General features: G+C 38.6%; 1 protein-coding gene across 4 annotated transcripts in view; it reads left to right on the top strand.

Annotated features, from left to right (window-relative positions):
- The window catches only part of LOC127443978 (tuberin-like), a 65071-nt gene that overhangs the window by 14689 nt on the left and 26834 nt on the right, over positions 1–23548 (top strand). For 3 of the 4 annotated variants that reach the window (XM_051703071.1, XM_051703070.1, XM_051703073.1), the window contains exons 15-26: positions 644–799; positions 5561–5671; positions 5796–5918; positions 6099–6205; positions 6849–7002; positions 8243–8365; positions 8482–8616; positions 9679–9868; positions 10041–10134; positions 11181–11283; positions 11377–11471; positions 19514–19642. In XM_051703071.1, coding sequence (XP_051559031.1) covers positions 644–799; positions 5561–5671; positions 5796–5918; positions 6099–6205; positions 6849–7002; positions 8243–8365; positions 8482–8616; positions 9679–9868; positions 10041–10134; positions 11181–11283; positions 11377–11471; positions 19514–19642 — 1520 coding nt within the window. The remainder of the gene's footprint in view (positions 1–643; positions 800–5560; positions 5672–5795; positions 5919–6098; positions 6206–6848; positions 7003–8242; positions 8366–8481; positions 8617–9678; positions 9869–10040; positions 10135–11180; positions 11284–11376; positions 11472–19513; positions 19643–23548) is intronic. The other variant, XM_051703072.1, reaches the window with a different exon arrangement.

Here is a 23548-nt window from a genome sequence, read left to right as displayed (position 1 = left end):
CCTTAACACGCTGCCCTGGTGTCAACGTCACACACCCCGCCCATTTCACAAGCAAGAGGGAAGTTCAAGCTGAGGCATCATGTTATCTAGTTATCTAGAATATCGAGTTTATATCATTTGTAAACATTAGCTAGCTAGCAAGTTAGCGTTGAAAACTCACAGACTGTAACTGCCATGGTGTCCCGTGCGGTCTCCACTAACACGGAGACGATGTCCCAGCATACTGTCAATGATCTCGAACCATGAAAAGTTATTTCTTTGGGCACCGCTTTGTCCATTGTGTGTTTGTACTGTACCCACAATTTTGTAATTTTTCCCAAACCTGTACTGTTGTGCGCTGGATACACAACCTGCAAGTTCGGCGAAACTCTGCCTGTGACATTGACCCCGCCTCACTCCCAAGCCTTGTTTGGCCCAAGGGTAATATTCGGGACAAAGGCCATTGGCCGTTGGCCCCGAGAAAGCCCGAGGCGGCACGACGAAGCCCTGGAAGTGACGGTGGGAACACAACTGGTCCTGGCGCGCACTAGCACGCCCTCATTTGGCCTGATAGTGGAAATGCGGCTATTGTGTGAACATTTGGATTGTCTGTGTGCTCATTACTTTGTGCTAGTAAATCGTTTATAAGTTGTCCTCTCCCTAGGAGGAGCTGATTGAAGTGGTGGTGATTCCTCAGTTGGGTCAGATTGCTGAAGATCGAGATCTGTCCGTCAGAAGGCAAGCCACACAGCTTTTGGTGGATCTAGCAGAGGGCTGTAACACCCATCACTTCAGCAGTCTGCTGGACATCATAGAGAAGGTAACAGCACAGGTTGACGATGTCATTGGTGTGTTTCTCAAAAATATTAAATAAGATGGAGAAAAAAATCAATTAGATATTTGAAAATGCTTTTGGAATAAAACATGTTCAGCGTAATCCATAAACTAATAAATGGGCTGTCAATCGTTTAAAATTTGTAATCCGATTAATTACGTATGCGATTTAATAAATCGAATTAATCGCATATATAAATATTTGATGCCGTTTCTCAGCAAATAACAATGAATCAGTATATAATGATTAATTATAAAGTTATATTTAAATAATTATAAATATAATCATTCATTGCATCACATTATTGTGGCAGACGAGTAAAGCATTCATAAGACAATACAAAAAGTGGCTTTAGAATGCAATGTATTGTTTATTTCCATATTAGTGAACATAAGCCTGTCATTGGCCTACAGTCCATAGCAATAGATTTATTAGGGGTCCAAGCACCGAAGGTGCTGGAACCTTATTGTATCCGTACTGATTTTCTTCTTAGGGGTTCAAGCATGAAGTGCTGAAACCCTATTGTTTTTGTCAGGATTTTTATTATTATTATTATTTTTCTGCCCTAAAACTGAACGTGCAGACCAAACCATAAGGCCTAAAGACATGAAACTTTGGGGAACGGTAGTACCCCGGCGGACTACCCATACACATGGAATCCACCTATAGTGAACAAAACAAAAGTTGCACGTTTTGGGTAATATCTTTTGGGCCGTAAGGGCTAGAAACAAAATACATTTTCCTGTGATTGCTTGGATTACGACGAATCTTAAAAGTCAGACAAAATTTTAGCTCCGCCCTTTCGTTCTGCTGTTTTGGATTGTTTACAAAATAAAATTTTCAAACTAGTCCTAGGCGATTCATCTGATCGGAACCAAACCAGTGCAAAAAGTTTCTCTGGAGTCCCAATATTAATAATTAGCAAAAAAAGTTTGAACTTTTGATTCATCGTAACGAAGGTACGACAAAGGGTACGACAAAACCTACGTAGCGTGCGTGGGTACTTTTACTAAAACTGTTATAACTCTTGAATGGAATGAGATATTATCACCAAATTTGGTAGTTATGTATGGGGTCATTCTGAGGACACACACAAAAAATTGGATGCCTCTGCCTCTTGGTGGCGCTATGATAATTAAAAACCTAAAAATGGCTCTAACTAAGGAACCATTGGTCTGATCGACTTGTAATTTTGCATGCAATGTCTTTGTCCAAGATGCCTTCAAGTTCCATCAGGATAATTGCAGATCTCAAAAAACATGGCCGCCATCGACCAATCAAATTTCAGCAGATTGGTCGATGGGAACAAAAAGGCCGATCGGAACAAAAAGCGGTGGGCATATTTGACTCTTGGCCCTAGTGTTCTGTGCAAAACGTAAAAAAAATAAAAAAAAGGCCACCGGTAGGCGCTATCACATGTTACATGCGTTTAAATCGCTAAATATTATGAGGTGTGTCACGCAGACACATGTTTGACACATCATATGATAGATATCCACTCCACTTTCTGAACAACTTTGCCTCAAGGACCATTGGTGTCAATCAAATCATTCACAAATTTGATTTTATTTATTTATTTTTCAATTTGGAATGCCCAATTCCCAATGTGCTTTTAAGTCCTTGTGGTCATGTAGTGATTCGCCTCAATCCGGGTGGTGAAGGATGAATCCCAGCTGCCTCCGCGTCTGAGACTGTCAACCCGCGCATCTTATCACATGACTTGAGCGCGTTGCCATGGAGATATAGCTCATGTGGAGGCTTCACGGCATCCACCGCGGCATCCACGCTCAACTCCCCACGTGCCACACCGAGAACGAACCACATTATAGTGACCACAAGGAGGTTACCCCATGTGACTCTACCCTCCCTAGCAACTGGGCCAATTTGGTTGCTTAGGAGACCTGGCTGGAGTCACTCAGCACGCCCTGGGGTTCAAACTACCAAACTAGCGAACTCCAGGGGTGGTAGCCAGCGTCTTTTACCACTGAGCTACCCAGGCCCCCCATTCGATACATTTTTGAGATTATTTAAAAAAAAACATACTTTTGCGAACTAGTCCTAGGTTTTTTTTAGATCAACAAAACCTGTACAGGATCAATAATTATATATTTTTTTTTAAATTAATTTTTTATTTGGCATTGCTATAGGGTCATTTAAAAATATGGGCGTGGCCTATATTACGCAAAAGCCAATAAGTCCTACAAGGAAAGTTCTATTTTCATCAAACTTGGTACGCATATGCGAGAGAGCATTTTGAAGAAGCATGCAAAATTTGGTGGAGATCGGACAGTAGCTGGTGCTATAACAGTTATGAATGTTTATGCTATCGCTTTTTACATGTGTGTGTGAATGGTTGTGTTTTCTGCAATGTTTAACACAGACACATTATTCATATATGAGATCTCCTCATTCTGAACTTTGCTTCAAGAAACATAGGTGTCAATCAAATTGTTTAAATATTTGAGATTATTTAAAATAAAATTTGTGAACTAGTCCTTTGAGTTTTTCACTCAACCTCGACAAAACCAGTGTAGTACAGTTCTCTGAACTTCTAGATAAATGATTATAAAAAAAATAAAACTTTTTTATTTAGACTGGCTATAATACAGTAATTTAAAAATATGGGTGTGGTTCTGTTTACCCAAAAGCCAATAACTCTTAAACAAAGGCTCCGATAGAAATCAAATTTAGTACACAAATGAAACGTGATTCCAAAGACGCATGCAAAATTTGTTGTGGATCAGACAATAGGTGGCGTTATAACAGTCAGACTTGTTAAAAAAAAAACACAGTCTCTATGGTTGTTTACCTGTGAGTGCTGAAAATGATATTGCTTTAGCTCTATTTTAGGTGCTTACTGGCTATCAGAATAATTCTTCAAATTTTGTAGCATATTCACTTAAAGGCCCTATGCCGCTTGAACCCTGGTAATTGCTGCTTGCAGCTAAATTTATTATTGTTTTTCTGCCCTAAAAGCGTATGGGAGACACCAAACTTGGCAGGATGGTCCCAAATCCCTCCCAGTACTCGGGCGCATACACTCACCCCCATCCAACTCTCGTTGGCACTATAATAAGCAATTTTGCGTTTTGGTTCATATCTTCACAACCTTAAGGGCTAGAAATTATTTTTTCCCCTGATTCCTTGAGTCAAGATGAACAAAATGGTAGTTATTTACATTTCCATGATTTTGAATTTTCTGAAAAACCTACTTTTGCAAACTCTTCCAAAGCTGTTTGTCCGATTTACTCATAATTCTGGGGACCGTCCTGACAAAAAAATGTTTTCAGATTTTTCTATTTGTCAAATCATTTCGAAGATATAAGCTAATTAATTCTTTGGGTGTGGCCAAATTTACTCAATTGCCTATGAACGCAAAGTCCAAACTTTACGAAACTTGGAATACTTTATCAGAACATTTTGAGGATGCATGCAAAGTTTTGTCCAATTTCACCAATAGGGGGCTCTACAGATAAAAAATCCTTATAACTCTGCAACTGTTTGAGTGAAAAATCAGAACATTGGCATGCATCATCTTTGGGTCATGTGCTAACATATCCTTACAAATACAATTAGACAAATCAACAAAAGTTGCGAATAGCTGATTGTTACAAAATTTACGGTGCACTTATAGGTCGCCAAGATTAGGCTGTAATGAACTAATTTGCATTTTGTTTTAATAACTTATGTATAAGAGCTAGAATCAAAATTCTTATTTCCTCTCATTCCTTGAGTCAAGACGAACAAAATGTATATCTCGATTTTATTTCCTCCCTGAAAAATGTTCCACCATTTTGAATCTTCTGAAAATCCTGCTTTTGCGAAGTCCTCCTAGGCCGTTTGACCGATTGGCTTGAAAATTTTTACCTATCATATATGGACTGTTCTGACACACAAAAATGATATGTCAAATCGTTTAGAAGATTTAGAGGGTTTGAACTAAAACTACTACTGGTCCAAATATGACAAAACTTTAAATACACACCAGGATAGTCTGAGGACATGTGTTAAATTTAATCAATTTCCTCTTGTCAGCAGCAAATAAAAATATTTATTTCAACTGTTATCCACAGATTAAGGATGTACTATCGATTTTGTCCACTAGATGGAGCAGCAAGTTAATAAGTTCCATTTAAATCCTCTGACTTTAAGTCATTGCTCTTGTTATGTAATATCTGTGCGGTAAAAATAGCAGCAGCTGTCCAACAAATGAAGAGCCCTATGAAATCGGTTTCAGTTTTTCTCAAGTTCAGATTTTCCTGATTTAATTGTCCAGCCATTCAAAATCTCATTTATGCATGGTAACTTAAGGATGTATTACCGATTTTGTCCACTAGATTTAGCACCAAGACTAAAAACACATCTTGAGATCCCTGCATTCGGAATTGCGCTCCATCCAACTGTGTTTGAATGCAAGAAAGCTTTCTAATCTTAACTTGAGTTTGGTTTGTTCTCTGTACAACTGCACGTTACCTATACAGCTGGAGTTTCGCTTACTGCCCCCTGCTGAAAACAGGTGGTGCTTCAAGCTTGAATTGCTCCAGTGGTAGGAATAGTCCTTATTAACAAATTTTTTAATGCCATTTATCACTCAAATAACGCATTCAATCGACAGCCCTACTAATAAGATTTTTTTATAGGGTGTTTTTGTGCAGTTAATAGCTGATCATTTGTGTATGTAGAACTCATGTGTTACTATTCATTATTATTGTTGAAGTGTTTGTCAACGCCGCTGTCCTCCTGTAGGTTGCTAGTCGTCCATTAACAAGCTCTATGGAGGGAGAGCGAGACCTGTCAGTGGTGTCGCCCATGGAAGATGTCAGAACTGCCATAATGGGGCTGCTAGAAATATTACAGGTACAAAAACACATACTTTGTCTCTTATAATTGTAACAATTCTCCATAGCAACTCTAGCAAGTCTATGGTTCTACAATTGAGCTGTAGTGAGTGTATATCTATGTTTCTCTCTTGTCTTTTTAGAGTAAACTGTACAGTCTGCCCGCCAGTCACGCCAGTCGAGTCTATGAGCTGCTGATTTCTCACCTGCAACTTCACTACAAGAACAAATACTGCAGTGCTATCGCAAGCTCCATACGACTACAGGTCAGAGGTCACAACATCCGGGGTCAGAGGTTACAAAATTAGTGGGTTAAAGATGAAAATAGTATAGCTGTCCTGTAATATAGTTACAGAAATATTGCTAATTAATCGTAGTAAAGAACTAGTTTTCTAATATCACATCTCTCTCTATCTTTTTGTTTACTCTCATTGTTTCTCTGTCAGGTTTTTGATTTCTTGTTGATGATGAGGGCTGACTCTCTTCATCGGCTGGGTGTTCTCAATAAAGACAGAGTTCTGAGATTCAGCCCATATTGCCACTGTGACATGGGGTAAGATCTAGTGGTAGGCCGATGCTGATACTGAAAACTACAGAGCGGGATGGTCAGTGGCAGATTATATGTAATTTAGAATAATACATTTTAATTATAGCAACTGAAATGTACATTTATACACTTTTCTTTTTTTTTTTAACACAATATTTACGTGAAAACTAAAAAATATTTGCAACAGAAACTGTGCATTATCATTTGACAAGGTTGTTACCGATATATCGGCCGATAATTGGCCAAATTTTAGTATATGTTGCATAAAATAAGTGTTTGTTTCACTTTAGAAATTTTGTTTACATCTGGTTTGCTGTTGTTGAATTGCATGTTTATTTCCATTTATATCAGCCATCAATGCTCTCTAGATATCGGTTTCGGCATCGACCATTGGAAAAACCCATATTGGTCGACCACTAGTTGTTAGTAGATTTTGGAAATGACACCCTTCTGTTAATTGGCCAAGTGGACACGGTTATACTGACTGATCCTGATAATCTGTAAATGGCACAATACTGGCCAATTTATCGGCCTGGCAGATATATCACTCTTTCACTAGCAAGAATGCACGCTTACAAACGGTTAGTTTGATAATATCAAATTCTGATTGGCTTCTGTCTAAATCCCTTCTGAATTGTCTGGTTATCAGGGAGTCAGAGAAGAGAGTGACTGATAAGAAGCCAACAGGAACTATGTCACCACCGGCAGGAAGTCCCACACCAGCGGCCCAGTCCTCCTCCATTCGCACTGCATTTCTCCCTTACAGCCTGGCCTTCAATGTGCTGCTACAGTGCCTGAAGATGGTACACACACACACACACGTATAAAAAAAAAACTACTGTGACATTACCATAGTACTGAACTAGATAGATAAAGTTTGTAAAGACAAACTTTGATGCTGGCTTGATGAAGAAAGATAGAGAAAGATTAGGCTTAGTGGGGTTTGTTTACATTTGAATTTTTGGACACTGAGTTTTAATTTACAAACATTCCGTTGACTCGTTTGAACATTCTGTCAGTGTAAGTCTATGGGAATTTTTTAAACATTTTGAACGTTAGATATAGCATAAAAATTCAGAATAGTCTAAAGGTCTGTGCACAGTTTGGTGGATGTAGCTTAAAGGAATAGTTCACCCAAAAATGAAAATTCTCTCATGATTGACTCGCCTTTATGCCATCACAGATGTGTTTGACTTTCCTTCAGCCAAACTGAAATTAAGATTTTTATTAGCATATTTCAGCTCTGTATGTCCATACAATGCAATTGAATGGGTGCCAGCTGTTTGACAGTCCAAAAGTCATATTTAGGTAGCACAACTCCATTTGATCAATTAATGTCTTCTGAAGCAAATCGATAGATTTGTGTAAAAAATGAATCTATAATTAAAATACGCTCCCTGCTAGCAGTCGATGCATCACGTAGCTGTCACATGACGTAGGCGCGATGGCGTGTTCACGCGAGAACTCGGAAGCGCGGTATTTGTTTAAAATGGAGGAACGTGAGAGGTCATGGGTCATTTCGAACAGCATCCTAGTACTGGCCAGAAGAAACGTTTTAATTATTGATTTTTTTTTTTTTTTTTTTCTTACACAAACCTATCAATTTGCTTCAGAAGACATTCATTGATCAAATGGAGTTGTCTGGATTACTTTTATGCTGCCTAAATATGCCTTTTGGACCGTCAAACAGCTGGCACCCATTCAATTGCATTGTATGGACATGCAGAGCTGAAATGTGCTAATAAAAATCTTAATTTCAGTTTGGCTGAAGAAGGAAAGTCATATACATCTGGGATGGCTTAAAGGTGAGTAAATCATGAACTATGCCTTTAAAAGCTGTAGAAGGAGCTACTCTTAAATTATGGTTTGTTTAGGGATTTTAGGAAATCCTTAATCCATGTTTATATAATAGAACTGAGCTCATTCTGATTCTGTATTCGTGTACCATGGTATTTACACGATACTTCAATGAATACAGTGTTACATATCCAAAATTAATGGTACTTTTTTGTTGGTGTTGATCATGTTTGTTTATTTTTCTAGGAGACTGACTGGAAGGTTTTGAAGTTGGTTCTGGATAAGATGTCGTGCACAATACAGTACAAAGTTCTGATACTGACATCACCGTGCAACACTGACCATCTGTGCTCAACTCTCTGCGCCATGGTAACACAAACACATATAATACATAGGAATAACTTATCGCTGACATTTTCATTTGAGTAGATCTCTTATGTTTTCACAAAGCCAGTGAATCTCATATTGTGTGTGTGTGTGTGTAGGTGACCGATCGTCTGATATCGGAGCGTTTGAAGAAAACTCCTGATGGATTCTCCATTACTGATGTTCAACTCGCTGTGGTTCCCGTTCTGACTGCACTTACCTCTTACCACAGTTACCTAGAACAATCCAGACAGGTAATGCTCACACACACACACACACACAGTCCACGTAATTGTTGATCGAAATATAGTTGCATTTTATTTGGTACTGAAAAGTATCAATAGAAATGAGTATCACGTTGTCAGTTTAGCCTCAGTTTAGCAACATGTTAACATCAAGCTCAACTGTGAATTTGAGTGTCGAGTAGCGTACGAGTTTAGCGACATGCTAACATCAAGCTCAACTGTGAATTTGAGTGTCGAGTAGCGTACGAGGTTAGCGACATCCTAGCATCAAGCTCAACTGAATTTTTGAGTGTCGAGTAGCGTACGAGTTTAGTGACCATGCTAGCATCAAGCTCATCTGTGAATTTTTGAGTGTCGAGTAGCGTACGAGTTTAGTGACCATGCTAGCATCAAGTTCAACTGTGAATTTGAGTGTCGAGTAGCGTACGAGTTTAGCGACCATGCTAGCATCAAGCTCATCTGTGAATTTTTGAGTGTCGAGTAGCGTACGAATTTAGCGACATGCTAGCATCAAGCTCAACTGTGAATTTTTGTCAAGTAGCATACGTGTGTGACCGTTAAATGATGTGTTGCCCATGAAGAGCGTTTCAATTCAGTCACTTATGTGGTTACATTTCATTTAGGATGTTGCATTAGGGGCTGTTCACACAGGATGCGTTCTTGCTTGCATCTGAGCTGTTTTTTAAAATTGTTTTTCCTGTTAATATGTACTAGATGGATGCATTGGACTGTTACGATGCACCTCACTGTTTTTTCAGCGTCTCGCAAAATGAATGCCACATTGTTCTGATGGCATATGAAGTTTAAAATGGTTAAATTTTTTAAAACATGTTTCAAGACCCCTGCATTTTGTTCCATGCAGTTGCGCTCCATCTGCTTCTTTTAAACGCAAGAATGCCTCCTGTGTAACCAGCCCCTATAGAAGGTAACTGTTGCCTTGCGGATGTAGATGGTATACAGTGAGGCAGCACACTATGTTTTGGAACACTGTTAGTGAGACATTCACCTGTACATACCCGCAGACCTAAGAGACATTCACACAAGATGAATATCTCTCTCTCTCTCCTTCAGAGGGAGTTGGTTCAGTGTTTAGAGAAGGGTTTGATCTACCGCTGTGCTAAACAGTGTGTGGTCGCTCTGACCATGTGCACTGTGGAGATGCCCGACATCATGATTAAACTCTTACCTGCCCTTATTGTCAAACTCACACACATCTCTGCAACTGTCACCATGGCATCACCCATGCTGGAGTTCCTGTCCAGTGAGTATGAGCTTTACTTGTTCTCTTACCTTCTGGCCAGTCTGAACACCCTCTTTCACTCTGACCAATCAGAACATGGTCATAAGTTGAGGGTTGATTTTTGTGTTTATTCATGAATATAAACCTTTGAAGTCCTTACATTTTGTGTCTTATTTGTCCCTCTTTTCTACAGCGTTGGTGCGGCTCCCGCATCTGTATGCTAACTTCGTTGCCGAGCAGTATATTAGCGTTTTTGCTATTTCAATGCCGTATACTAACCCATCAAAGTGAGTACATTGACATGAACTCAAAACACTCTTGTTTACAAAGTTGTTCAGAAATGTAAGTTGATCAAAAGAAATCTTTATCTGATAATATCAGGACTAGGACTGGACGATATCACAACATATATTGTGATATGAAAATATCCATGTGCACGGTGTGTGCGTATCTATCAGTGGGCAGGGTTTCCTCTAGGGGGATTGGGGGGTATGCTTCTGGGGGAGTTAGTCAGACCGGTGGCGCCCCGGCCTGAATCGTGCTGGGGAGGAGTGTGACGAGGAGGAGGGCGTGGCCGGGCCGTGATGGAGTTAAATGCATCAATCTCGTGCACTTTGAGAGCAAAATTAAGAGGCTAGATCTATGAAGAACTTTGTGCTCTTGTGAACAATTTTGTGCTCTAGTAGTAATTTAATCAGAAATGGTGATGACATGGCAAAAAAGTCACACCCACAAAGTATGGTGAACGATACAGAGTTTAATGCAGTTCACAAATGGTCAAAATGCAAAAGCCAGGTCTCGACATTAAGCATTGTCATGTGCTTGTCCTCCGTACAAGTAAATTAGTCGTTCACTTGTCCGAGTAAAAAAGTTACTGACTGGGAGTGAAAGATGCTTTGCCAAAGCAACGGCACAAAACACAATGTTACAGATCTTTTATGTTATTATGAGAAGTGTAAAAATAGTTTGGTTCATTATGAAACTGTGGCGGGACAAATTAGACTGTGGTGGGCATTGCCCCCTAGATTTTCCTTGTGCCCTCTTTAACTTCTGACGCCCCTCTGACCAGCGCTGAAACATGATCAAGGGGGACCAACCCAAGCAAAATGATCGAGGAAGAGCATCCCCCAGTCTGACAAAGAGATAAAAAATTTGCCCACCCTGAAGACCAAAATGCCTCCCTAAAGATCACATCCTAGTACCGCCCCTGTTTAGAAACATACATTTGATTAAGTGTGTCCACATTTTTGACTGGTAGTGTTTACTACAAAGAACAATTATCCTAAACTGAGCATGCCGTCAGTAGTATTTTTTTCTACAATTCTCTCTATAGGTTTAATCAGTACATAGTGTCTCTCGCCCATCATGTGATCGCCATGTGGTTCATCCGCTGCAGACTACCTTTCAGAAAAGACTTTGTTCAGTACATCACAAAGGTCAGTAATGGTCTTTCAGCTTCATGTGTGTGTGCACATGTGAGTTTGTGCCTTTTAAGTTTGGCTTTATCGCTGTGCTTCTGTCATATTTAGGGTCTTCGTTCAAACGCCCTTCTGCCTTTTGACGACACACATGAGCAGAGCAGTTTTAGAGCACGCAGCACCAGTCTGAATGAGAGGCCCAAGAGGTACACACACAAACACGCTCAGTGTTTTACTCATGTTAGGTTTCGCAGAGGGACACAATGCATGATTCAGCCGTCTCATTGGTTCATTTTCTGGTGAGACTGTAATGATTGTTGGCTTTATGTCTTATTACATCAGAACATCTCGAGTTCTCAAAAGCCACTCACTGATAGTTTGACTGTGGGATGTATCAGACACTTCTTGTATTTAGTGTTATTTTTTTCTTCTTCTGTCTCATTTATTTCTCTCTGCTTTTCTCATTTGTCTCAGTGGTGACTGCATCCCACAGACAGACCATCAACAAAATATGTTATGAATACGAAGCATGCACACTAGGGTTGTCACGATACCGTAATCATATCTTACTATACTATACCAGCTAAAGTATCAAGATACCACACGGTGGTGTGTTAATTCTTAACACAGTTTGTCATAGCAGAGGTGGTTTTTAGAAACTAGCCATTCCACTTGTTGCTTCGGAAGTGGTGAAAATAACTGATGGATGAACAGGGAGAAGGCTCAAATGGACTAAGTTGTTACCTGATACATTTTTAGTTTGTAAAAATCTTTGCCTCGTTAAAACGGCAACAGCTTTAAACTTTTATTCCATTATTTCTGTGATTATTTGAATGTTGGTAACATAAAAATAAAGATATTGTAACATTGAAAAGACCGTAACCATTCAGCCCGTCTCCTGGTAAAGAGCAGCGCGAATGCAGATTACACACACACCGGTTTGAGCGCACTGCTCAGGGATGTGTTCAAACTGATCTGATCATAAATGCGAATTTACCACCACATTGAAAAAAATTAAACAAGTGCAACGTTCGGTTTTTCAGAGAAACTGTAAATCTGTAAATGTTAAGATTAACACATTTAGGTTAAATGAAGTGGCACTAACCCGTGTGTATTCAGCAGAGGCAGTGGAATGTGTCCGAAGTTGTTTAATAAGTTTGCTGGTGTTTCCCCCTTTGGCTTGAAATCTCTGTAGACATTCACAGCAGATGGGTTTTCCCGGTCTCATCAGGCAAAACCCAGAATAATTCCAAATCTTGCTGCGTGAATTGTGTTGTGTAAAAAGCTTCTCATTCTCCAAAGTTTAACTTGTTTCCATATTATCCGTTAGAAGACACAGCTGCCAAATTAACATGCTTGGATTCAGATGTGTGTGTTTGTAGGATGGGAAAACCACACATTGAAAAATAAACAATACCATATAAGGGGCAAATTCTAAACAGCATTTTGCACTCTTAAAGGCACTGTGTGAAGGGGACGCCACTTGGAAAGACTACATTTGTAATGTTATTGCAGACTTAGGTCTGATTAAAATGAAGTTTTTAATGAAAATTATATTTATTACCGCATATACAACATAACTTACGGTACTAACGTATTGACAGTACTACCGTTTAAAAAAATACTGTGGCACCGCCAGTATTTTGAAGCTTTAGTATCGCGATACTGTCGTAGCACCAGTCTACCGTGCAACCATAATGCACACAGCATTCTTTGATGCTGATGTTTAATATCTATGCTCCATCCGGTAAAATGGCACAACGGTTCTGGAAGTATTTTTCACATTAATTTTGTCCAGGGAGATTTCAAACTGTTATTCAGTAAAGAGATCTAAGCTATGAACCAAACCAACCATTTCCAAGATGAATCACAAATGTAAAAATTTGATTTGAATCAAAAGGTTTTTGAAAATTGGAAGGAAAAAAAGACAAATGTACAATAGAGGTCGACCAATAGTGGATTTTGCTGATACAGATAACTAAGGTGGTGGAAAGGCTGTTAGTTTTGTTGTTGTTTTTGTTTTTGAATTCATAGTTTTCTTTACTGTGATGGATACAGACATCGAGGCTAGAAGTCTAAAATCCCAATAATAACCCAAAAAATTAAGATTTGGTGCACCATAAACGAGCCTGAAACACACCAGGGACTCTTATTTTGAAATGACGGAGACTTGGCTCCATTACATTTTCACCAGATGAAGGGTTTTGTGTATATAAATATATATTAAAACTAGACGAGGTTCACTGAGGAATAAGGTTTTTTTATTATTATTATTCACAATAAGTTGAAGACTTATACTGTAGAATAAGTCTTTTGTTATACTGTAGAATCAAGCCGTTCTAACTGTAGAATCTGCCAACGCCAGCCACAGAGGAACATGGAAGAACAACAACAAAAAAAAAAAACCTATCGACAACTATTGGCATCGATTTTTGCCGATAACCGATAGTTCCAAAAAGCAACTATTGGCACTGAGTAATCTGTTAAACCGATTTATCGTCTACCTCTAATGTACAAGTAGGACTGAAATTTGTCTGACGATTAATTGTCAAACAAATAATTGAGATTATGATGATTAATTGTCTGTTTTAGGGGTTTAAAATTGTGCCAATTACAACAAAAGGTGTATGTGTACTTCATACATCTTAAGAAATCATTTATTCATATTTAACTTTTAATCATATAATAAAATATGTATGTAATATTTCCTTTAAGGCTTTAAAACCTTACGAATGACATATTTCCAAATACCTAAAATATATGTCTCTCCTTTTGGTTAACTTTAGTGTTGGCCCATTTGACTGTTATTTTTGGAACCCAGTAAACCTGATTATTATATTATATTATATTATATTATATTTAGAGCTGTCAATCGAGCAATTTTAAATCAAATTAATCACAATTAAGCTGAGCTATTTTGTTGTGATTTTCATTGCAACAGCGACTTTTCAGATTGGTGGATCTCTCTTCAGGAATTTAGCTGTTGTAATTGATTATTTGAAAATAAAGTTGATATCACACTGACTTATGGCTTCTACAGAAGCATATCATCACTTAACCTCAGAGCTCATGGTAGGCCTATGTTGAAAGGTATGTTGAAAGGTTTGTATATTATTGTTAAAAATATATTTCACTACGGAGGAAATGAAAGTTTTTTTTTTTTTACTAGGGTTGGGAATCACAAGGTAACCAGCAATACGATATAATATCGATACAATATGATATTATTGAAATTTCTTAATTTTTAGTATATTGCGACCTCAAAACTACGATATATTGCAATATTTCACTCAGTGTTTCTAATTTCTCATTTTTCATCGTTTTTTTCACCCAATTTGGAATGCCCAATTCCCAATGCGCTTTAAGTCCTCGTGGTGGCGTAGTGATTCGCCTCAATCCGGGTGGTGGAGGATGAATCCCAGTTGCCTCCGCGTCTGAGACCATCAACCCGTGCATCTTATCGTGTGGCTTGTTGAGAGCGTTGCCACGGAGACATAGTGCATGTGGAGGCTTCACGCCATCCACCGCAGCATCCGTGCCCAACTCACCACGCGCCCCACCGAGAATGAACCACATTATAGCGACCACGAGGAGGTTACCCCATGTGACTCTACCCTCCCTAGCAACCGGGCCAGTTTGGTTGCTTAGGAGACCTGGCTGGAGTCACTCAGCACGCCCTGGGGTTCGAGCTAGCGAACTCCAGGGGTGGTAGCCAGCGTCTTTTACTACTGAGCTACCCAGTCCCCACCAAATGCATTGTTAAATTAATGTAAAAGTGCCAGTTTACAAAACAAGGCCAGTGTATTTCCTAATATCCATGTACAATGCAAAGCCAAAAGCATATAAGACCATAATTGGTCCTTATTTCTGTGGTTAGGTCAATGTAGTTAGTCTTTCTAAAAATATAGTTTATGAATGCAAATTTTTTGAGGGTGCTGAGAATCGCCTGCTTGCATGTGAAGCTACTGAGACATGCAAATGACCAGTCATGGTTCGTTTTGTTGTTATGTGCCATCGTGTTACTACAATAATAGACTGGTGTGCAACACAATGTAATTTAAACGGTCCACATATCAGAGCCATAGGAGACGCGTTTGAGCTCATAATGTTAAAGTGCTCGTCTGTTTCATTATTCCTCTCTCTCCTCAACAGTTCCCTGTAACTTTTAACTGTCTTGTCTAGTGATAAAAAGGCAAATATCAATAAAAATAATATCATGTACTGTCTGCAAATATATGCGCATATCTTGTTAAAAACAGATGTAATAAACCAACCTCACAAAACTTCAGCAGTTCCAGCATCCTGTGAAACGCTCATAAATCTTCCTCTGAAGCACGTATTCTAACAGTCTCTCCTCAACAATTCCCTGTAACTTTTCTAATGATAAAAGGCAAATATCAATAAAACTTCTATTATATACCGTCTGCAAATACGCAGATATTTAGTTCAATCAGATGTCATTCACAAACCTCACGAAAATCCAACGTTTTCATCCCGTCGAGCACTCATCTAATATCTTCCTCTGAAGCGTGTATTCTATCAGCCAGAATCAAAAACTTAAGGATCAGGATCAAAAGTTCCTCTGATTCACAAATCATCATGGTCACTTCGTAACAATCCAAGCAGGCGATACAGGCCGTTCAAACTGTCAGGAGATTGAGGCTTGCACTGGATCCGCACGAGCGCGTGAGTGCAACTTCAAGGCTGTGTCCGAAACCAGGAAAATGCTGCTTCCGGAGGCTGTATACAGAGGTACGATAAAAATAAGGTGCTTTTCAAACTGTTCGGAGATCAGTTTCATTAAGAGTTCTATTCATTCAAAACAGCTGTCTGTTAAGCCATTAACTGTTTAGGTAGCAAGGTAACAAGCCTACATTTTCGGATGCAGCCCAAGGTAAAAGCGCTTCACGTGTGCTATGAGTCAACATCTGCATTTATGAGAAAATTAGATTGCTAACGTGGACATGCCATCCATGGTTGCTGGACTACTGTGGTGTACTGTTATTTCCTTCGTCCTAATATGTTAATTTATTCATGTGCAAATAAATTACTAAAATTTGACGACTAAACAGAAATCTGAAGAAACCGTTATCTATCGTTTAAAATACAATATAATTTTTTTTAGATTCTTTTTTACAAAGTTAAAGTTTTGTGTGAAATTTAGTAAATATAGTGCTAAATAAGAATTTAATTTTTTAGCAATTTTATGTTTGTTATTTACTGTATTAAATTGTGTGCTGTATCGGCATTGGATCGGCCTATCCTGCTCTCTGGATATCGGCATCGGCCATTAAAAACCCCATATCGGTCGACCACTAAAAGGGAGCGATAAGTTACAGGTTTACAATCCCACCTGCTAGGATGCTGATTTGAACAGCCCAACCAGAAACAAGTTTTTCCTTTCCATATCCTTCCCTTTCCCCCCCTTTTTTTATATGTGCTTTTTCAGTCTCTTTACCTATCCGTCCCTTTTCTCATTTACCTTTTTGAAATGGGTGTAATAACCACTATCAGTTAGCTGTAACATCATATCACCATGGTAACAACACATTAAATCAACAACATAATCAATGCATTCCAGTTGCTTTAACAAGTTTTTGAATGTAGAATTCCATGATCACCCATCTTGTTGTCCTGCCATATTCCAAAGAAAACATCTGTTTGTTTTTTTGTTCTCAGTTTATTGTTCTGTTTCTTGCTGTAGTTGGGGCTGGAACTTTGAATGTATAATCTGAGAGAGTAATTTTCCAAAAGTTATATTTTTCATGAAGAAAATTAGACCTGTTTGTAGGACCATAAAGATTTTTTTTACATTGTGACATTATTTTCGAAATTTCATAATTCAAATATTTATTAATATACTATAAATAAATAAATAAAACATCCTCATGACTGTAATGTAAAAAAATTACATTATTACAATTTTGATGTACATTTGTAAAGTACAATATATTATGGCATTATTTGTAGGGATGGGACGATATGGTTATCTCATGATTCGTTCAATATATGATATGAGGTTCATAATTCGATATAATCTTGATTTGATATAACACCTATGACTAATTATTACAGAAATATTTTTAGTTTTTGAAAAAATTGAGCAAAATTCTCAGAATTTCTCATCAAATAAAGTTCATTAATACACAATATAAATGCTCAAAGTTATAGTAAGAGTTGCTCATACACCTTTCTCTAAAAGAAAAGATCACAAACAAATAAGCTTTCAAAAATAGTGTGCTACATTCAGACTGATCAGATGCAGAACAAGCAATAGAAAATGTGTGAAAGTGTATGTATGTGTGTGTGTGTGTATATATATATATATATATATATATATATATATATATATATATATATATATATATATATATATATATATATATATATATATATATTATTATTTTTTTTTTTTTTTTTTTTTTTTTTTAATAATTTGTTTAAAAAGAAATAATCATTAATATAATCGCATTTTAATTTTGGAAAAAAAAAAAATTTCTACATTATATTATTTAATATAATATCATGAAATTCTCAGTAGTAAAGACTCTGGCTACCACCCCTGGAGCTCGCTAGTTCATTAGTTCCAATCCCAGGGCATGCTGAGTGACTCCAACCAGGTCTCCTAAGCAACCATATTGGCCTGGTTGCTAGGGAGGATACAGTCACATGGGGTAACCTCCTCGTGGTCGCTATAATGTGGTTCGTTCTCAGTGGGGCGCGTGGTGAGTTGTACGTGGTTGCCGCGGTGGATGGCGTGAAGCCTCCACATGCACTATGTCTCCATGGCAACGCGCTCAACAAGCCACGTGATAAGATGCGCGGGCTGACGGTCTCAGACGTGGAGGCAGCTGGGATTTGTCCTCCACCACCTGCATTGAGGCGAATCACTACGCGACCACGAGGACTTAAAAGCACATTGGGAATTGGTCACTCCAAATTGGGAGAATTTTTTTTTATAAAATTTAAAGTAACACTATTTTTACTTGCATTAAGTAAAAACATTGAGTTTACATTCATTTGTAGAAGAAACTCTAAAAAGGCTACTGTCACTTTAAGGGTTTAACCTGCATTTCACAGTTTTCCGGTTCAGGGAACATCAACAAGAAGCCATGCTGTGTGAGATTAAAAGTAATTTTTTTTTTTTATCTGACTAAAGAACAGAAAAGATTTTAAGACGCATTATTCAGTGAAAGTGGAGTCGCCTCATCTTTGATGGACACACATTACACGGAGGAAACGATTTAATCTCAAGCACTTTTCGTCAAAACACAGTGATTTTCCAGATATTCCAGTGCTTACATTTCTAAAAGCTAAATTCAAGCACTTTAAGCACTTCAAGGACCTTGTGTGAATCCTTTAAACAGTTTTGGAAAAAGTGCAGTAGGGGTAAAATCAAGAGAGAGATTATGATTTTCGACAGGTCATTTCATTTATGATCGTATGGACAGAAAACAATGTTGCAAAATGTCAAAATATCTAATTATGCCACGATATTGTTCGTAATTTTTTTGGTTTGCGATGTATTGAAATTCAACGTATCGTCCCATTATACTGAATTGAATTTATGCATATTTTAAGGGTCCTCGAGAGGTCGAATTTAACCAAAGAATAAGATAATCACAGCTCGTTATTTTTACATGAAAGTTACTCATTAAAGTGGTGATTTAGTCATCATATTCTCTGTTCCAGCCTGTAATTTCACTCCATCCGGTAATTAATTTGTGTTTTTATTTACTGTATTAACACATGCACATGATCACATCACTGTTTTTCTTTTTGAAATACTATACATTTTCAGTACAACAATCATAGCACTGTCTGAATGCTTTTTCTTCTTTGTACAAATATATCTGCGCTCTCTGATTCGGTTTTTATTATCTCCCACTATATTTCATTCCTTCTGTAGAATGCTGGAAGTATATTGCTTATTTTATGCCTTGTTCTGTGTCTGTTTACCTTATTTATGTTTTATCTCCTTCCAGTTTTCTGTTCTCCTTCTTTTAAATGTCGTACCTGTTTTCTGGTTCATGATGTGCACTGCTGACAAAGTTACTTTGTTTTCCTTTCACTTCCTTATTTTACCCTTCCCCATCCCTGATTGGGCCCTGCATGGTGGGTGTGGTTTGGGGGGGTGTGCCATCACCCTGGATCCGTCACCTGTGATTGGTTGCTGGCCCCATTTCATGACACTCAAAATCCCCCAAATCTCCCCCTGACGCACCCGACCCGTTTGCCCTTGTGGCAGTTTGCGGACGACCAAAGTGGCGAAGCAGGGCCCCAGCGCAAACTCTCCCATTAAAGACCTGAAAGATCTGTCGGCCATGGACGCCTTCCGCTCACGAAGCATCAGTGTATCCGAGCACGCGGTGCGCAGGTAGAGCATTTTTTGTAACCTCAGCAAACTCTGTTAAGTATCCCTTTGCTTTTCTTTTTTGGTGGGTGGGGCTTGGCCAATGTGGGTGGGGCAGTGAGGGCGCGTTATCTTGGCGATGTGGGGTGGGCTTGGACATCTGGTTTGGGCTCATTCTGCATGGGTGCATGGTGGAGGAGGGTTTCGTCTTTGTTCGTTTTATTTTTAGTTGCATTTATTTGCATGTGCTGTGGCTTGTCATGTCCGCTTGACTGTGCGTTAATTTCATTCCTTTTTTATTTGAAATTAACCCTATTGCATTTGGTTTTACAATGCTTTGTTTTTTGTGATTGGTGTTGATTTGATTTGAGAACAAATGGCCGCGCACTGGAAGCATGCACAATAAAAAGGGGCGGGTGTTCGGCAACATTCACATGATAAATTACTAGCTTTTCTCTGTCTTTGCTGTTTGTTTGAATGGGACGGGCTGCAGTAATTTGACTCCCAAACACTAGAGGCCGCATTTAAAGCCTGCTGCCTTTCTGGGCCTGTTTTATCTCTACTTATACCATGAAACCACATCATATTTACACACTCTTTACACAACATCCAGGTAAAGTATACATCATTACTTTATCAGGTTGCATTTTGAATCGTGAACGTGGGAATAAAAGTTGTACAAATAGAATATGTTTCACTTACACCCTCTTCAAATGCTGTTTGAACTTTCTCAATATTTTGGGAGCCTCTAAAGGGATAGTTCACCCAAAAATGAAAATTCTGTCATTTAATCACCCTCATATCATTTCAAACCAGTATGACTCTTCTGTGGAACAAGAAGGAGAAATTAAGGAATGTTGACCCTGATGTTTTCCATACAGTGAAAGCATGGGGCTTTTTAAGCTCAAAAAGGAAGAAGATTTAAAGTGATAGTTCACCCAAAATTGAAAATTCTCTCATCATTTACTCACCCTCATGCCATCCCAGATATGTATGACTTTCTTTCTTCTGATGAACACAAATGAAGATTTTAAGAAGAATATTTCAGCTCTGTAGGTCCATATAATGCAAGTGAATGGTGACCACAACTTTGAAGCACCAAAAAGCACATAAGGCAGCATAAACATAATCCATAAGACTCCAGTGGTTAAATCCATGTCTTCAGAAGTGATATGATAGATGTGGGTGATATATAGATCAATATTTTTTTTTGGTGCCATAAATCTCCATGGTCACTTTCAAAATGTGAAATATTGTGTAAGTTAAAGTGGAGATTTATAGTAAAAAAAACAACTTAAATGTTTAGATGTTTCGCACGTGATTTGATGCCATTGTATGTCAAATGGCATTGGTTCTCGCAAAAAATGTAAAATACCTCTTTCCAAACAATTTCCAGTGGACAAATTAACTCCAGAAAACATTGGTTGTGACAATTAGATGTGTCCTAAGAACCTATGCAACCTATGAAACAGGCTGCGCATCAATCCCTTGGTCTCCTATTTTTATTCGCTAAATGAAGTTTGTCTACTCATGGACATGTTAAACCCCCAAACATGACCAGCAGAGGGCAGTGTGCCATCAGACAAGATTCATGACAGCGTCCTGGCAGAGATGAAACATTATAAATAATTTTCACTCTTAATGTCTGTGTTTCATTATCCAATGTGCATCTAATTACCATAAAATCTATTAATCGGTTCAACACCCTCCAGCTGCAGGATGGTAATGAATAAGCTTTCTGGCCACTCATAGAATATTTGTCTTGTTATCAATTAAAGATGCAAACCTCTGCCTTGTCATTGGTTTACTAAAAGCCTGAAGGAATTCTGGTTCAAGGTATTTTGTTTAGCTACATTCAAGGTTGCTTGATGTCCTCAGATTTACTTTTTTTTTTTAAATTATTATTGTAGGGGATAGGCATGACTTTGCATTAAAAGTCTAAAATATGAAGGCAGGAGAGAATCAACTTCCTGTCCCCAGGCCAATATCACACTGATATTAAGGGATAAGGAGCTGTGAGTAAATATTTTGTGGAAAACCACATAAAAAGTTGCTTTACTACTTTTTTTTTCCAAGACAAAATTTGTCTTGAGAAATTAGACTGTCGGTGCGGCAGCGGAGTTAGTAGATATCCATTGAAGACTTAACCGTAAAGTGCTTGTCCTTTTGATTAAACACAGTCTCTCATGCTCCGTGTCACATTTATATTCAGTGCTGTCATCTCTTAATGCATCAATAGAGATAAATTATACAGACAAACCACACCGTCTACTCCACACACATTAAATGGCTTCAGATCATTCGTCTGGAGTTAATATAGTTGATAAGGGGCTTTACGCGCTTGTGAAGATCTGGCGAACAGTGAAACATTTTCCGTGAATTACTTTGAGAACAGGTTTGTATTTACAATGATACCTTTTAAAAGGATCTGCCAGCCAAGTGAAGGAAAGGTTTATGCAGGCTGGGTTTCATATTCTGATCAGCGGTAATTGACACCCTGTATTCAGATATTTTATAGACATTTATAAGCGTTTACGCTAAAGTTGCCCATTGGACCTCCTCGTGGTCACTATAATGTGGTTCTCGCTCTCGGTGGGGCGTGTGGTGAGTTGTGCGTTGATGCCGCGGAGAACAGCTTGAAGCCACCACACGCACTACGTCTCCGTGGTAACGCGCTCAACAAGTCACGTGATGAGATGTGCGGATTGACGGTCTCAGACGTGGAGGCAACTGAGATTCGTCCTCCGCCACCCGGATTGAGGCGAGTCACTACGCCACCACGAGGACTTAGAGCGCATTGGGAATTGGGCATTCCAAATTGGGGAGAAAAAAAAGATTTATAGACTCACAACGCCAGACCTGTTATTGTCATCAAGATTCAAGCATGTGTGTTTGTGTCGGTTTGTCAGAGCCGTAAACGCAGACATTCTAGAATGTGTGTTGAGTGAGAACTGTAATTGTTTAACTAGATTTATACAATTTGAGTGCCGCTTTCCTGAGTAAACGTCGCCATCGATTACTTGAAACTCGTTACAGTTTCAAAAGTCAAACCAAACTTTAACTCCCAACACGCAGTGAAGTATCTCAGTGCTGAACTTCTTCACCACTATACTACTCAATCATCTGAACATTTACCAGCCAGTGGCTGATACACTGAATTCTGCGATTGACCAACCACATTCAAGTATTCCAGAGAGCAGTTTAATAATAAAAAGTGAGAGGAGAAATAAGGTGTGTTCAAAGATTTTTCTCTTGTAGTTTGCTGCCATTTACTAATTGCCAGCATTGTTTGGCAGACACTGCCCATCTTCAAGGACTGTAGTATTTCTGAGTCTGTGTTGCTGAAACTTTCTCAGGATCAACCGGTCAGTGAAAGTAACATGTTTTATCTCACTGAGAACTCATCCACATTGGCAGCGGTGCGTGTTTTGGAAGGTTTGTGCGCCTCTAGTGTTTGGTGTATTAAGATGATGTGGACTCTGTGCTTGATTTCCCCTGGGATGCGGTTACCATAGTTACAGGAGGGCAGAGTGCTGATAGCTGTCTTAGATTTAATGCCATCACCTGGATAATCAGACTGCTCTCCACAGGGGTCTGTGCATGTGTGTATTCAGCTGAAACGCATTAAATTTCTCAAGCTGGCAGCTGAACTTTTCTAGGGGCTTTTATGTGTGTATGCGTGTTTTCCGAGCGGCCTAGGTATGCTTTAATGACCCTGTCAGTCTCTGTGTAAAACACAAACCTTGAGCAGGAAAGAGAAACACTTTAACCAAGTCCCAGTTTTGTGTGTTCGAGAAACCTTAAAGTATGAGAAGAAGAGACAGATTGCATGAACAAAGTGAAAACTCAAAGGAATAGTTTAGCCACACATGAAAATTCTGTCATTTACTCACCCTCATGTTATTCCAAATCTGTTTTTTTTTTTGTTTT

This window comes from Myxocyprinus asiaticus, chromosome 7 (genome assembly GCF_019703515.2).
Source record: "Myxocyprinus asiaticus isolate MX2 ecotype Aquarium Trade chromosome 7, UBuf_Myxa_2, whole genome shotgun sequence".
Classification (NCBI taxonomy): domain Eukaryota; kingdom Metazoa; phylum Chordata; class Actinopteri; order Cypriniformes; family Catostomidae; genus Myxocyprinus; species Myxocyprinus asiaticus.
The sequence above is the reverse complement of the archived record's forward strand: the minus strand, read 5'-3'. Positions and strand labels throughout refer to the sequence as shown.